The 16,116-nt window shown below is 38.2% G+C and overlaps 1 protein-coding gene across 1 annotated transcript; it reads right to left on the minus strand.

The window, feature by feature from the left end:
* Positions 1 to 1,189: 1,189 nt before the first annotated feature.
* Positions 1,190 to 2,917, minus strand: LOC137737850 (uncharacterized). The gene is made up of 2 exons (XM_068477419.1): positions 2,784 to 2,917; positions 1,190 to 1,583 (listed from the first exon to the last, which is right to left on the minus strand). The coding sequence occupies exon 2, from the start codon at positions 1,537 to 1,539 to the stop codon at positions 1,333 to 1,335; it is 207 nt and encodes a 68-aa protein (XP_068333520.1). The 5' UTR covers positions 1,540 to 1,583; positions 2,784 to 2,917; the 3' UTR covers positions 1,190 to 1,332.
* Positions 2,918 to 16,116: the final 13,199 nt, after the last annotated feature.

Consider the following 16,116-nt stretch of genomic DNA (forward strand, 5'->3'; position numbering starts at 1 on the left):
CGAACATTCATTTCTGCCTTAAACCATTAGAGTAGGTTGCCAATAGCAGTGGCAGTTATTCCTGCAAAGGTAGTGTGCAAGGTATGGTTCTGATAGCAATTGTAGCGTAGATAGAAATGAGTTAGTAATGTTTCTTAATTGAGGACATAATTGTGTTTTGTTATAACATCCACTCATAAGCAGAGTTTTCTTCATTCGGGCGTGTGTCAGATTTGTTGTATACATACGTGTGAGAAAGAACCCTTTTATGTTTAGATTTGTGCTTCTTTTTTTATGCGTAGCGAATATGTTTTCAGGCTGTCGTCTAGCAAACTACTACTTACTCATGAAAATTCTTCTACCAAATGCAGGAGAGGTTAAGCAGGGCACTGATGGTCTGTCAAGACAAGTTCGATGCAGCTAAGCTACAACAGGCCACAACCAATTCTCTCAACAATTTGGAATCATGTGTTGAACAGACAACCCAAGATAGCATAAAGACGTTGCCGCATCTTGCTGAAAGATTGAAGGCTTCCTTCGGCATGAACGATTTAGTCAAAAGTCGTGATAATTGTCCTTTTAAGGACGCCTCGATTTGCCCGTTAACGCCCGTTAGAATCGGTAAATGATGTCGGAATTTTTTATTTTTTTATTTTTTTATTTTTTTATTTTTTTAATGCTGGAAGGCGTAAAAACTCTTTACTTGTTTTCGTAATCGAATATTATCCATGAGCAATTGATGCTTTTGTAATGGTGAGGAAATGTTTTGGTAGAGCTCAAGAGGCATATGAGCCTGCATAAAATAATTGATTGAAATCTCATCCAAGGTGAACTACACAAAAATTTATTGCGCATCCAATACACCACATTGGCACGCCGATGTGATATACCGTCTCCATCCGCAGTAGCATACACTAACTCTAGATCTCGTGTCATGTTTCGAACGGATTTGATACACTACGTCAGCATGTCGCGGAATGCATAAGTCGTCTCGTTGCAACTTCCAAGGGGATCGAGCTTGTAACCATGCTGGTATGCTAAATAGAAAGAAATTACGATAAGAATTTTCTACAACTACAATGTTCAGATTGCAAAATTATTTTGAAGGAAACAAAGAGCCAAACATTCGTTTCTGACGACATTAAAAGTCTTCTTGTCCCAGATTGCAAAATTAACCTTTCACTTGCTCGAGCATAAGAAATAAAATATCTTGGAGAAAAACATTGCATATTCAATAGAGGGCTGCAACGGTGTCTTCGAAAGCTTAACAGCAGGGGTTACATTGTCCTTGACTACATTATTATGTTTCAACCAAAAAAAGTTATTACATTATTACACAACTGATTTCTAAGATCAAACCTTCGATGGCATGCTTGCTTCAGCTTCTTTCTGACCTTTTTCGTCCTCAAACTTGTTAATAGCCGCTTGCAGTTCATCTGTGCCTCCAACAGCTCTCATGGTGTAGAAATATACTCCGAAGACAAAAGCTGACAGGCCCCCAGCAACTATCGCATTCTTTGTTTTAGGTGCAAGGCTCCTATATCCCGAAATCCCAGCCATCTATCAGAAATATTCGGCAGCAAGATCTGTTTTATGCTTCTGGTCTGCAAACACCAAAATACAAAATACATAAATCTTGTTTGCTCTCTGGAAGAAGCATTCTGGTAAGGACCGGACATTGAAAAAGAATTCACAGATTTAGCACTTGATTTTGTTGGATGTGTGTATGAAAAGAGCCAAACAATAAATGGGCAGAGAACATTTATGTGCAAAATATGGAAAAGCAGTGGCATTACATACTGCAGCCGAAACTACTCCATACACAGACAGATAATTGCAATACAGACAGTTGGTGACTAAATTTACAAATCACAATAACACCTGGTCACAGAAAATCCACTACTATGACTAAAAACCCTTTGCATGATATCAAAAGAATAAAAGGCTGTGAGGAGAAGATTTAAATTATATTGCTCCTCTACAGCATGGATCAATAATGTCCATATAAAAGATGATAAAAAAGATAGAGATAAACCACCTTCCCTCATCCACATCTAAGTTAAAGTACTTTTTTCTGCTTATAAAAGAGAAAAACCAAAGTAAAAGCGTTAAATGACGAACAGTTTTGAAGCCTAGGTATGCGGAAGCCAAAATATAATTACTTGGTATAAAACCAATGAAAAGAAAGGAGCTAAGTCAATCGAACAATATCATTATTCCATACCATGACTATGACGGTCATTCTATCTATTTTGATTTCTTTTCGTGTTGAAGCTGTTGTGAGGCTACTACAAATGAAGATCCTAGTTTTTGGTAATACAAGTAACTTGAGGGGAAAACTCATACTTGATGGGCAACTCTTGCACCTTTGTCCACTTGAAAGTGAAAATGACAAGTGGGGCAATGTCAAGACAATCAAAACTCCTACCAGCTACCAGACAGATTTTGAATCAAACTGTTTACTGTAAACCAATGTTTTCCAGCAGCAATAACAGATTATGTTAACCACGAATTATAACTAATAATTAATCATCATTAACTAATAATCTTCATCTCATGAGATTTTCTCAGTTGCCAAACAAATTTCAATAAACGATACAACAACAACCAGTTAAGTTAAAACATGTATAAAGAATTGAAAAGAGATGATAGATGTAAGAATTATGGGTTATTTCTGCTAACGAAGAAGGATCACTCCATCAAATCGGTAGAAAATGTTGAATATTTCTGTTTCCATATCAAAAATTTCAATAAACGGAAAGGAAACAAAGAAAACAGAATTAAATAACTATATAATTACATACCTGAACTGAAATGTTGAACTTATGAATTAGGGGAGCGTCAATCCAGAATTCCGGATTCCGAACGAAAACCCTTGAGAAACACCCGACTTGCCTTTTCATTGTATTCAATTTGGGGCTTTTTGTGTGAAGCAGCAATAGTGTGCTGACGTGTGCGGTTAAGGAATGAACGCGCGTCCAACTCTGCCTCGGCACACTTTGGTTCGTATCATCAGTGGGAGAAAATTTTCAATCTCCGCACAATACGAACACATACATTATATATCATTATACAATTTTTTCTTTTAATCATATATCATTATACAATTGAAAAAACGTCCTGAAAAAATATTTAATTTTAATTGTACAATAACTTTAGTGTATTGCATTGTGCTCTAAATACACTAAAACATCTCTCCACTACAATTTAATTCTAATTAATTTCCTATTTGTCAAACACTCCCCTCAAGTTGGAGAGTAGATGTCAAGAACTCCCAACTTGTGTAACATGCTCAAAACTTCTTCTTTCCGAGGGGCTTCGTAAACAAATCTACTAGATGTTGTATTGTGCCAACATGTGTAGTAACTATTGTACCACAAACAATCTTATCACACATGAAATGACAATCCATCTCAATATGTCGAGTGCACTCATGGAAAACGGGATTGGCAGCTATATGCAATGTCACTTGATTATTACAAAATAAAAGATATCGACCAGTTAAAGGAATGCCCAAATCCTCCAATAGAAAACGCAGCCAAATCACTTCATCACAACCAGCAGCCATAGCTCTATATTTCAATCTAGCAGAAAAGAGCGAGACAATTTTATGTCGTTTTGTTCACCAAGAAATCAAAGAATATCCCAAAAACACACAACAACTGGTGGTTGAGCATCGAGTGACAGAGAAACTTGTTGTTTAGGCCCAAAATAACATTATTGGGCCGAGCTTAGGTTTTTGTTCGGCCCAATGCTCTTTCAAAAATACTATGAGTCGTCCAACTAGTAGCCCAATTAGGTCGGCCAAGTCCTATTGCAAGAAGGATTGATTTGGATAAGAGCGAAGAAGTCGAGTCCTTGAACAACAAAGAGGTTTCAGAATTGAAAACGCTAAGAAGTCGGGAGTGAATCTAATTCTTTACAGAAGCTTGGTTTAGAAACCTATTGGAACTAGGATTGGACGAATCCTAATCAGAATAGATTTGGGAGTTTTAATCCCAAAACATCTCTGGTTCAGCCAGGAGTAGATTCGCTGCTATATATATAGAGGGGAGTACATCATTTAAAAAGTCAATTCAACACACAAACTGCCCTGCGCAAACTCTCACTCTACGCGAAACCTCTCAACAACCTTGAGATTTTTATTTTCTTTTTCCACCAATACACCTTTAGTTTGGATAAACAACATTGTGAAGGCAACCGACGAACATCTTCAATTTGGATAAACATCACTGTTGCCGTAGAATTAGCCGACCGCGGAGAACCTTCAGTTTGGAAAACAGCACTGTATCGAGGCCAATTGATCACCTATCCAAGTCTCGACCGACAAGGATTTTCGAGTCTTTGTTGGTAGAGGTCATCTCATTAGCCTTCTCGGCAAAGTGAGGTGTTACAAGTTATTGGGCTCGGCATATTGAACGCCGAGTTATTTATAATTGGATAATCACAAGTAAGTTTTAGAGTTCGGCATTCTGACGGCCGAACCACATTTACCATCAAGGCATACATCTCTTTTGAGTACTTGTGTCCGTATAGTTTGTTGTCAGTTCAGCATGCTTATGCTCTTACGAATATAATCATCGTGACCGAACCCGGTGCCGACGATCCGTGAACTTCGCAAGACTAGCAGCCATGTCTTCAGGCTCTAGAACTCGAAGGCCGAGATGTAGTCCTTCCTCACCTGCAATTGCAAGATCAAGAAGTCAGCAACGCGCTCAACGTGACATCAACACATTTTACTCCCTGGCCGAGCTCAGCAGACGAGTTGGCACACCCCGCATACAACCAAATGACGTAGTTAGCTTATTGATTACACGGCATGTGTGCCACATAGGCTTGGTAGTTTTTAGGGTCAACATTTTGGCACGCCTAGTGGGACCCAGCGCTAAAGCTACGAAGTTCATAACCATTGAGACATGGTCAGTAAAAAAGAAAATAGGGATAGGTAAATCAGCGACTAACGTTCCACCTATGGTTCAAAACCCAGATCATGATAGCCTGTCATAAGCACAGAATCCTCATGTTGCCATCACACTCGAAGCCACAAGTACGACAAGCCGAGAAAAGGAAGTTAGTCCCGGCGGACAGGGTCGTGATACGGAGATCACCACCAGAGCGACAAAAGCAATTTTTATCGAAGGAATAATCGAGGAGTGCAATGAGGATGGTTGCAAAGGTTCTGATCCATCGACTAGATCATTTCTCCGGAGAAAACTTGAAGAGCAATCTCAGAATTTCAGTCGAGAACTAAAAAGCATACTTGAGGTAATACGCAGTAATGGCGAGTCACACAACAAGTAGCTCGAACTATTGGTTAGTAAAGTTTACGAAGGTGGACCTATTGATCGTTCCCGACAACTTCCACTTAAGAGTAATCCATTATTAATGATATAGGCCGAGACAGGATGTGTTCGGCTCAAAACGATCGATTTGGAAAAAAGAGGAGGATCAAGCAGTAGATCAGACGAATCCAACCAGAGAGAAGAAATAGCATCCGTCGATATGATCGAGGTCCAAAGAATGATCAATTCGGCCTTGAAAAAGGGGCTAAAGTTTCCGAAATTCATCCATCCATACCCAGCTTGTGTAGAGAAGTTCGAATATCCTAAAGGCTTTAAGATCCCAGATTTCATCCTTTTTGCTAGAGAATCGTCCTTCTACTCGTTAGAACATGTAGCTCGGTTCACTGCACAATGCGAAGATGTTAACAGTGACTTCCATAAATTGCGACTATTCAACTTCTCATTAACAGGCTCGGCATTCGCGTGGTACATCAACCTCCCACCTAACTCCATCCAAAGTTGGGAGGAACTGGTCGAAAAATTCCATGAGCAATTTTATCAGCCGAGGATGGAAATGTCAATTTCTTCATTGGCTAGGATGGCTCAAGCATCTGATGAGTCACCAATGGATTATCTTACAAGGTTTAAATCGGCTAGAAATTGGTGCTGAGTACCTCTCCCTGAATTCGAATTTGTTAGGCTCACTTTGAATGGGTTGGGCGTGGAGTACAAGAAGAAATTCCTAGGGGTAAACTTCTGTGACATGTACGAACTAGCTCAACATGTCGAGCAATACGATTATTTACTCCGAGAAGAGAAGGCATCGAAGTCTCCGTCCAGAGGAACAATTTACAAAAGCCCCACAATCAGTTATGCATCTACCGAAGCTGAAGAATATGCCAGTATAGACGTAGCCGAAATAATAATCAACAAACCCTATATATGCAAGGCGTTGGCTCATGCCAATCCCAAAGATGCCAAGACTTGCTCGGCCCCTGAGGAGTCTCTCGTCAAAACAGCGAAAGTTTATACTTTCGACATTACTAGGCTGACGCCATCTTCGATCAACTGCTACTTGCCAAAATTATCAAACTTCGGCCTGGGCATAATATCTCTAAAGACGAAGAATTGAAAGGAAAGTCGTATTGCAAGTACCATAACTCGAGCAAGCACACGACAAACAACTGCATCGTGTTTTGAGACGTCATCCAAAGCTGGATTGACAATGGTAAACTCAAGTTTCTAGAAAAGAAAATAGGCATCAACATTGACCGATTTCCTACGATGACAATAAACGTGGTAAATGCTCATCTGCTTAAGGACAAATGCAAAGGAAAGGCCGAGTTCGTTCTAATGCAACACGTCCCAAAGCAGAACTCTCGACAGCAGATCAAGATTGATTTATTTTCAAACAAGCTGCCTAAAGATTTTTCAGGACCAGCTGTCGTCGAGCCCATGTCAAACTGCAGTGTAGAAAAAGCGGATGGGCCAGTGATTTTATGTAGTTGGTGTAAGGCAAATGTCATCTTCATCGAGCCAAAACAGAAACCACCTCAGGCAATAATATAACGACCGCCTCCTATGGCCGCAACGACACCTCAAACTGTGCTCGGCATAGGACAATGCCAAGGAGTTTTCGATAGGCTCAGCCCTCAAACACGAATCTATGAACAACCTTCAGCCAAACGACACCTCGATTTTGACACACCATTTTATAACAAGGACTATTATGCGTGCAACTCTAGCAACTCAAGCTCTTCCATGAGCCAAAAAACCTTCAAGCCGCCCGAGCCACGCGACCAATGGTGGTATAGTTACAATTCTCCTACTGGCGTGTATATCGCACTCTCTAAATTGCAGAAACGTCGATGCCAATGAATAAACTGCATGGCCCATCGACAAGCGGCTCAGGCTACCTCGGCTACCAATGGTAGCCCAAGGAAATAACAGATAATGAGGATGATCGACAATCCCCAGCAATCATGGCCGAATTACTTCACGGAAAGAAAGTGATCGATCACAATTTTGAGACCACGATAGAAGAGTCTAAGAAGCGCATCAAACTCATTCTCTAGCCTAAGGAAATGAAGGCTCATTTCGAACATCTTCGGAAGGAAGCAGAAAATAAACTTCCTCTATTGCCCTCACAAGTGCCATTAATAAAGGTCTGACGAAATCTACACCCCAAATTTCTCGGTGAAGCCTTGGAGTACATGCAGGAATTTCACAAGAAATATTCCATTACTGACTTGTATGGCTTACCAAAGGCATGTTAAGAGGCTCTCGACCTGGCACTAACTTGCCCTAATGCCGAGCAGATTATTCAAAAGACTACTGATCTGGGAATAAAGGCCAGGTTCCAGCATATACGAGAAGCTTGAGTTCTCGACTTCGAGGTTGACCCATATACTGATATAGATACTACCGAGCTTCCTTTCTCCCTCAAAGACCTCCAATATTTACAATACCATTTTGAAGTTTTCTTAGCCGTGTCTTTTTTCGACCTGATGGTTGATGAGAAAGAACGCATGGCACGGCTAGATGCTTATTTAGACACGAGGGATGCTCAAATTGCCTATCAGGAGCGTGCCCATAAGGCGTCACAAGGACGAGACTGGTCTCCAACGTTGAGCGAACTCAGGGATAGTAATCAGAATGAAACGCGGAATGTTGGATGCACCACAGGAATAATTACTTGAAAAGAAAAATGATCAGGTCGAGGACACTCTAAAATAGGATACTTTGCTCCATAGTCCAGGAGACAACGGCAATAACCCAATGGGCCATTCGGTTGTCGACAACATAAAAATTAGCATAGTCCACGTTCTACTGACTGAATTTCAACCAACCACGTCCCAAGCAAACTTCTTGGAAAGCGATGTGGTTGTCGAAGAAGCAACGCAAGTCGACTTCATCATCATGGAGGAAGACGAGCGAGTAAGCAAAGAAGACAACTCAAAACAGCTCTTGCTGACTTGTTTCTCCGCTCTTCCTCAGCCAATCTCCATCATTTAAAGCCGTTGTATGTCACAGCTCACATCGAAGGATATCCAGTCTCCAAAATCTTCGTTGACTACAGAGCAACAGTCAACATCATACCCATCTCCATCATGAAAGCACTACATCGCTCTAACGATGAACTTATCCCATCAAGAGTCACCATGAGTAGCTTCGTCAGAGATAAGTCCCAGACCAAGGGGGTACTTCCGTTAGAAGTCAATATCACAGGTCGCAATCACATGACTACATTATTCATTCTCGACTCGAATACTGAATATAATGCATTACTCAGTAAGGATTGGATCCATCAAACAGGCTGTATCCCTTCATCATTGTATCAAGTCCTTATATTTTAGGATAGCAAATCGATCATGGTTCATCCGGCCAATAGTTAGCCATTCGAAGCTAACATGATCCAAGCACGTTACTACGACAACCACGTAGGCTACATCACCTTGCACGGTCTCAACGATGAAGGACGGCCAACTTGAATTTTGATTCAAAAAGCCATTTGAGGTTGGTGCCGAGACTATTCAACAAGATTCAGTGAAACTCGGGTTAACTGACCTCATTACCGATCCCGATGTCTGATACCAAACACGCCGAACGCCGGGCCGCGGTTTCATCTACTATGGAACAACTGCTGGCCCACTACTATACTATTTCCAAATAGCCGAATTTGGGCATAAACCTCGTGGAGTTTTTCTTCGAAGGAGATAATGGTCCCGTCCTATCCCTTGATAAATTTCAAGCTACCCTAGCCCAGCTCGAAGACAGTCGACCTCAGGTCAAAGACCTATTAGAGGAAAGAAATTTTGGAACGGCCGATGACCCTCAACCGTTATTTGTTAGTGCATTGTTACCCCAATCCATGAACTGAACTTTGTAAATTACTCAACGAGTTTAAAGATTGTTTTTCTTGGAGTTACCGTGAGATGCCTGGTCTAGATCGAACCCTTGTTGAGCATGAATTACGCATCAAAGTTGGTTATAAACCTTTTTGCTAACCTCCTCGGTGATTCTCGGCCGAAGTACAACTCGGCATAAAAGGCGAACTAGTTTAGCTTTTAAAAGCCGGGTTTATTCAGACAGCTCGAAACGTTGAATGGTGGCGAATATCGTACCAATGTTAAAGAAAAGTGGTGCTCTACACATTTGCATCGATGTTCGTAATTTGAACACTAGGGTGCCCAAGAAATATAGATAACACCATTCAGTGCATAGAATTTTCGGTCGGGTACCTGACATTTAATATTTTTTCTTGGTTTAGATTTGTTATAGAAAAACTAACGAGAGAAAGTGATTGAGCCTTACAAAAGCCGAAGTAACTTTTTGAGGAGGAATGCTAAGATTTTGATCCTGAGGGTGAATCAGAGTCTCTGTTGTTGCTTCTGGTTCAACCCACGGTGCCCCTGCAAGATCGGGACTGGCTTCGACCGAGGAAGGCTTGACTCGACTAGCCGCTTCGACCACCGGTTGGGGATTAAGAGTGGTTTTCTCAGCCGGCTGAGACCTCCTCACCAAATAGGGACCTTCACTCTCATCTTCCTAAACAACAAGGGTTAATCATTAGACAGGGAGTTTTAGATAAAAGAACATTATAAATTTTATACTTCATCTTCTAGGATGATCTTTGCAGTTTTCTTTGGAATAGGGAAAGAGTTCTTCTTGGCTGAGGGAGTCGCTTCCTCTAGGATGGCAGCCACCAAGTCGTCTTTGGCATGAGTAGCTGCCAGGGCTAAAGTTGTAAGCCGCTTGACAACTAGATTGATGGCCAGCTCAATCGATGGGTTTAGCTATACCGCGGTGGAAGCCTCAATCACAGGAAGAGGAAAAGAAACGCTATGAGCAGTTGCCCCTATGGTTTGACTGGAAAAAACGTGAATCTCCCGCTCACCTTTCTTAGCCAATTTCTTGACACGTTTTTTGGGCCGAGGAGCGTCTCCTGCCGTTTCAGCTTCTGGGTGAGGGCGTTTGCCCGACAAAGCTAGCGCTGCAGCCGCCACCTTTTTTATAGGAGGGGCGAGTTTCCTTTTAGCCGTAGCCATTGCAATCAACTCGGCCCTCTTTATGGTTCGGCCACCTAAAAACACAGCTTGAATAAAAAAGAAGTTCGAAGTAAACAAGCAAGGAAAGTAACAAAGGAAGTTGTATACCTTGGGTCGTTTCTTTGCATTTCGGAGCGAGAGTCTTTTTGGGGCGGTCACCAAAACGCTTCTCGAAGACTTCCTTGACCAAAACGCTGACCAAAACGCTGAAGAAGTCCTTTGTTGCAATTCCGTCGTTGCGGGTTAGGCACAGGCAGATTCTTGATGTCAATGAGCTGAATTTTCCTTCTCTTGTTCTGATCCTCCTTATAACTTTGGTGGAGCTTGCGCTTACCGCACTCCATCCTCTCTTCATCATTCCAATCAGGTTTCTCCTTAGGGTTTTGTGTGGAAGAAGATGGAGGAGGAAGGTTTTGTGTGGAAGAAGAAAAAGGAGGAGGGTTTTGTGCAGATAGAGCGCGGAGAACGGTCTCCAAATCCTTGCATTTACCATAAGATGGTAATGGGTTCTTCTTCCTCTAACGCAACAGACCGTCTTCTGGATGTGGCTTCCTTTGCTTGTTCTCATCAACAAGAGTTGCCACTGCTACACCATGCTCATTAAGGTCGATTTCGTCAAAGAAGTTGAAGGGATCGAAGGACGTGGTTTCGGCCATCAAGAAACCGTCCAGGTCAACAAGAAACTCCTGATTCTGCTTGGAGTCCATGTCGTTTGAAGAAAGAAATTCGAAGCAGGAAGAAATTAAGAAAGAGGCTTTTTTTTTTTTTTTAATAATTTGAGGTGTTTGGAATGTTACCGTTGCGAGCGCTTGAACCCATTTTCAATTCAATTACAAACAAACAAATAAATAAATAAAATAAAATAAAAACCAAAAGCAGGAGCGAAATCCCTAAATTCTTATGGATTAATGCAGAAAATAAAGGACAAATATAAGCAAGAAATTACAGAGAAGAAAAGTGGAACCTGAAAATTGATATCCTTAGCTTCTTCTCCGAGAAGAGAAGAGAAGAGAAGGTCGAAGGTCAAAGGTCGCCGTCTCCACTACTGTATCGTATTATTCATCCCGAAACAACGACAACCAAGTAACGATCGAGGAAACCCTAATCAGAAGAAAATGATTTTTGTTCTTGTCAGACCAGGAGCGTCGATCGAATTGGAATTGAGAATGAATTAGAATTAAGGCTTAAATTCAAATGCAGAGAGAAGGAAACACAGAGCGAGGGACCTAGAGAGAGAGAGATGGGTTTGAAATTTGAATAAGTGACCGTTTGGTATTTTGATATTGCAAGACCCTCGCCGCTTAAGCGCGGTTTTAACTAGGCCTGGCAAACGGGTCGTGTCTGTCATGTTCGTGTCGTTTTCGTGTAACACCTGTTATCTTAATAGGTTGTGTCGTGTCACACCCGTTATCTTAACGGGTCCTTAACAGGTCGGATCACTTTACCCAACGGGTAAAGTGACTCGACCCGCTATGACCCGTTAAGAAAAATATTTTTTTTTCTTAAATTTGCACATACCACACATTGCCACATAAATATTACTTCAAAACATTAAAACACATTTTTCGTTTAAGTACTACATCTACACTTGAAAATAAAAGCCTAATAAACAAACATCCATACACTACTAATCTATTACAAAATATTAAATGTGCAATGATATGCAAAATGAAAGAGTTTTTGTTTTAAAGGTTGTGAAGCCTTTCTCAAAAGTTTAAACCTTGCCAATGGCACTCAATGCTTGCATGTTATTCCATTTACAAAATCCTCAATTTTCTTCGATCATCATGACATAAGATTTTGTGGTATCCACTAGTGTAAATATTTTAAGTTGAATATCAAATTCATCTCTGAATGTTTGTTTTTTACGATTTTTGGCGTATGCGATCTTGAAGCATATACAAACAAGTTTGACGGTTGGATCATTGAAATTATTTTCGAAGAATGCGTATCCCATCAAAACGATAGATTCACTAACACTTGGAGTTTATTTATACTTTCATTAAGTATAACATAAGATTTTGTGGTATCTACTAGGGTAAATATTTTAAATTGAAGATCGAATTCATTCATTGTATTCATATAGGGTCAAGGACTGTAGCTGTAAAAAAATCATCAAAATTAGAGTTAAAATAACCGTTAAATCGTGATTTTTCGTTGATAACCGTCGAAAAGTTTTGTCCCATTACTTGATCTCTGAATGTTTGTGTTTTGAAATTTTTAGCGTATGCGATCTCGAAGTATATACAAACATGTTTGACAGTTGGATCGTTGAAACTAGTTTCATAGAATGCGTATCCCATCAAAACAATAGATTCACTAACACTTAAGAGTTTATTCATACTTTCATTAAGTATAACATAAGATTTTGTGGAATCCACTTGTGTAAATATTTTAAATTGAAGATCGAGTTCAATCATTGTATTCGTATAGGGTCAAGGAGTGTAGCTGTAAAAAAATCATCAAAATCAGAGTTAAAATAGCCGTTAAATCGTGATTTTTTATTCATAACCGTCGAAAGGTTTTGTCTCTTTACTTAATCTCTGAATGTTTCCTTTTTGCGATTTTTACCATATACGATCTTGAAGCATATACAAACAAGTTTGACGGTTGATTGTTGAAATTAATTTCGTAGAATGCGTATCCCGTCAAAATGATAGATTCACTAACACTTAAGAGTTTATTCATACTTTCATTAAGTATAACATAAGATTTTGTAGTATCCACTAGTGTAAATATTTTAAATTGAAGATCGAGTTCATTCATTGTATTCACATAGGGTCAAGGAGTGTGGATGTAAAAAATCATCAAAATCAGAGTTAAAATAACCGTTAAATCGTGATTTTTCAATGATAACTATCGAAAACTTTTGTCCCGTTACCTGATCTCTGAATGTTTATTTTCTGCAATTTTTGGTGTCTGTGATCTCGAAGTATATACAAACATGTTTGACGGTTGGATCGTTGAAATTAGTTTCGTAGAATGCGTATCCCATCAAAATGATAAATTCACTAACACTTAAAAGTTCATTCATACTTTTATTAAGTATAACATAACATTTTGTGGTATCCACTAGTGTAAATATTTTAAATTGAAGATCGAGTTCATTCATGATATTCATATAGGGTCAAGGAGTGTAGCTGTAAAAAATCATCAAAATCGGAGTTAAAATAACCGTTAAATCGTGATTTTTCCTTATAACCGTCGAAAACTGTTGACCCGTTACTTGATCTCTAAATGTTTGTTTTTTTTTTAATTTTTGGCTTATGCGATCTCGAAGCATATAAAAACATGTTTGACGGTTGGATCGTCGAAACTAGTTTCGTAGAATGCGTATCCTATCAAAATAATAGATTTACTAACACTTAAGAGTTTATTTATACTTTCATTAAATATAACATAAGATTTTGTGGTATCCACTTGTGTAAATATTTTAAATTGAAGATCAAATTCATTTATTGTATTCATATAGGGTCAAGGAGTGTAGTTGTAAAAAATCATCAAAATCGGAGTTAAAATAACCGATAAATCGTGAATTTTCGTTGATAACCGTCGAAAAGTTTTGTCCTGTTACTTGATCTCTGAATGTTTGTTTTTTGAAATTTTTGATGTATACGATCTTGAAGTATATACAAATATGTTTGATGGTTGGATCGTTGAAACTAGTTTCATAAAATGCGTATCCTATCAAAACAATAGATTCACTAACACTTAGAGTTTATTTACACTTTCATTAAGTATAACATAAGATTTTGTGGTATCCACTAGTGTAAATATTTTAAATTGAAGATCGAGTTCATTCATGATATTCATATAGGGTCAAGGAGTGTAGCTGTAAAAAATCATCAAAATCGGAGTTAAAATAACCGTTAAATCGTGATTTTTCCTTATAACCGTCGAAAACTGTTGACCCGTTACTTGATCTCTAAATGTTTGTTTTTTTTTAATTTTTGGCTTATGCGATCTCGAAGCATATAAAAACATGTTTGACGGTTGGATCGTCGAAACTAGTTTCGTAGAATGCGTATCCTATCAAAATAATAGATTTACTAACACTTAAGAGTTTATTTATACTTTCATTAAATATAACATAAGATTTTGTGGTATCCACTTGTGTAAATATTTTAAATTGAAGATCAAATTCATTTATTGTATTCATATAGGGTCAAGGAGTGTAGTTGTAAAAAATCATCAAAATCGGAGTTAAAATAACCGATAAATCGTGAATTTTCGTTGATAACCGTCGAAAAGTTTTGTCCTGTTACTTGATCTCTGAATGTTTGTTTTTTGAAATTTTTGATGTATACGATCTTGAAGTATATACAAATATGTTTGATGGTTGGATCGTTGAAACTAGTTTCATAAAATGCGTATCCTATCAAAACAATAGATTCACTAACACTTAGAGTTTATTTACACTTTCATTAAGTATAACATAAGATTTTGTGGTATCCACTAGTGTAAATATTTTAAATTGAAGATCGAGTTCATTCATGATATTCATATAGGGTCAAGGAGTGTAACTATAAAAAAATCATCAAAATTGGAGTTAAAATAACCGTTAAATCATGATTTTTCGTTTATAACCGTGGAAAAGTTTTGTGCTGTTACTTGATCTTTGAATGTTTGTTTTTTGTGATTTTTTGCTGATGTGATCTCGAAGCATACACAAACAAGTTTAACGGTTAGGATCCTTGAAATTAGTTTCGGAGAATTTGTATCCCATCAAAACGATAGATTGACTAACACTTAGAGTTTATTTATATTTTCATTAAGTATAATATAAGATTTTGTGGTATCCACTTGTGTAAATATTTTAAATTGAAGATCGAATTCATTCATTGTATTCATATAGGGTCAATGAGTGTAGGTTGTAAAAAATATCAAAATTGGAGTTAAAATAACCGTTAAATCGTGATTTTTCATTTATAACCGTCAAAAAACTTTGTCTCGTTACTTGATCTCTGAATGTTTGTTTTTTGTGATTTTTTTGCTGATGTGATCTTAAAGCATATACAAACAAGTTTGACGGTTGGGATCGTCGAAATTAGTTTCAGATAATTTGTATCCTATCAAAACGATAGATTGACTAACACTTAGAGTTTATTTATATTCATTAAGTATAATATAAGATTTTGTGGTATCCACTTGTGTAAATATTTTAAATTGAAGATCGAATTCATTCATTTTATTCATATAGGGTCAAGGAGTGTAGTTGTAAAAAATCATCAAAATCGGAGTTAAAATAACCGTTAAATAGTGATTTTTCATTTATAACTGTCGAAAAGCTTTGTCCCGTTACTTGATCTCTGAATGTTTATTTTTTGTGATTTTTTCCTGATGTGATCTTGAAGCATATACAAACAAGTTTGATGGTTGGGATCGTTGAAATTAGTTTCAGATAATTCATATCCCATCAAAACGATAGATTGACTAACACTTAAGAGTTTATTTATACTTTCATTAGGTATAACATAAGATTTTGTGGTATTCACTTGTGTAAATATTTTAAATTGAAGATCGAATTCATTCATTGTATTCATATAGGGTCAAGGAGTGTAGCTGTAAAAAATCATCAAAATCGGAGTTAAAATAACCGTTAAATCGTGATTTTTCGTTTATAACCGTAAAAAATCTTTGTCCCGTTACTTGATCTCTGAATGTTTGTTTTTTGTAATTTTTTGCTGATGTCATCTCAAAGCATATATAAACAAGTTTGACGGTTAGGATCATTGAAATTAGTTTCGGATAATTCGTATCCCATCAAGTTCAATGGTGTGTGTATATATCTATATATATATATTTAT

The sequence above is a fragment of the Pyrus communis genome, chromosome 6, assembly GCF_963583255.1.
Source record: "Pyrus communis chromosome 6, drPyrComm1.1, whole genome shotgun sequence".
NCBI lineage: Eukaryota > Viridiplantae > Streptophyta > Magnoliopsida > Rosales > Rosaceae > Pyrus > Pyrus communis.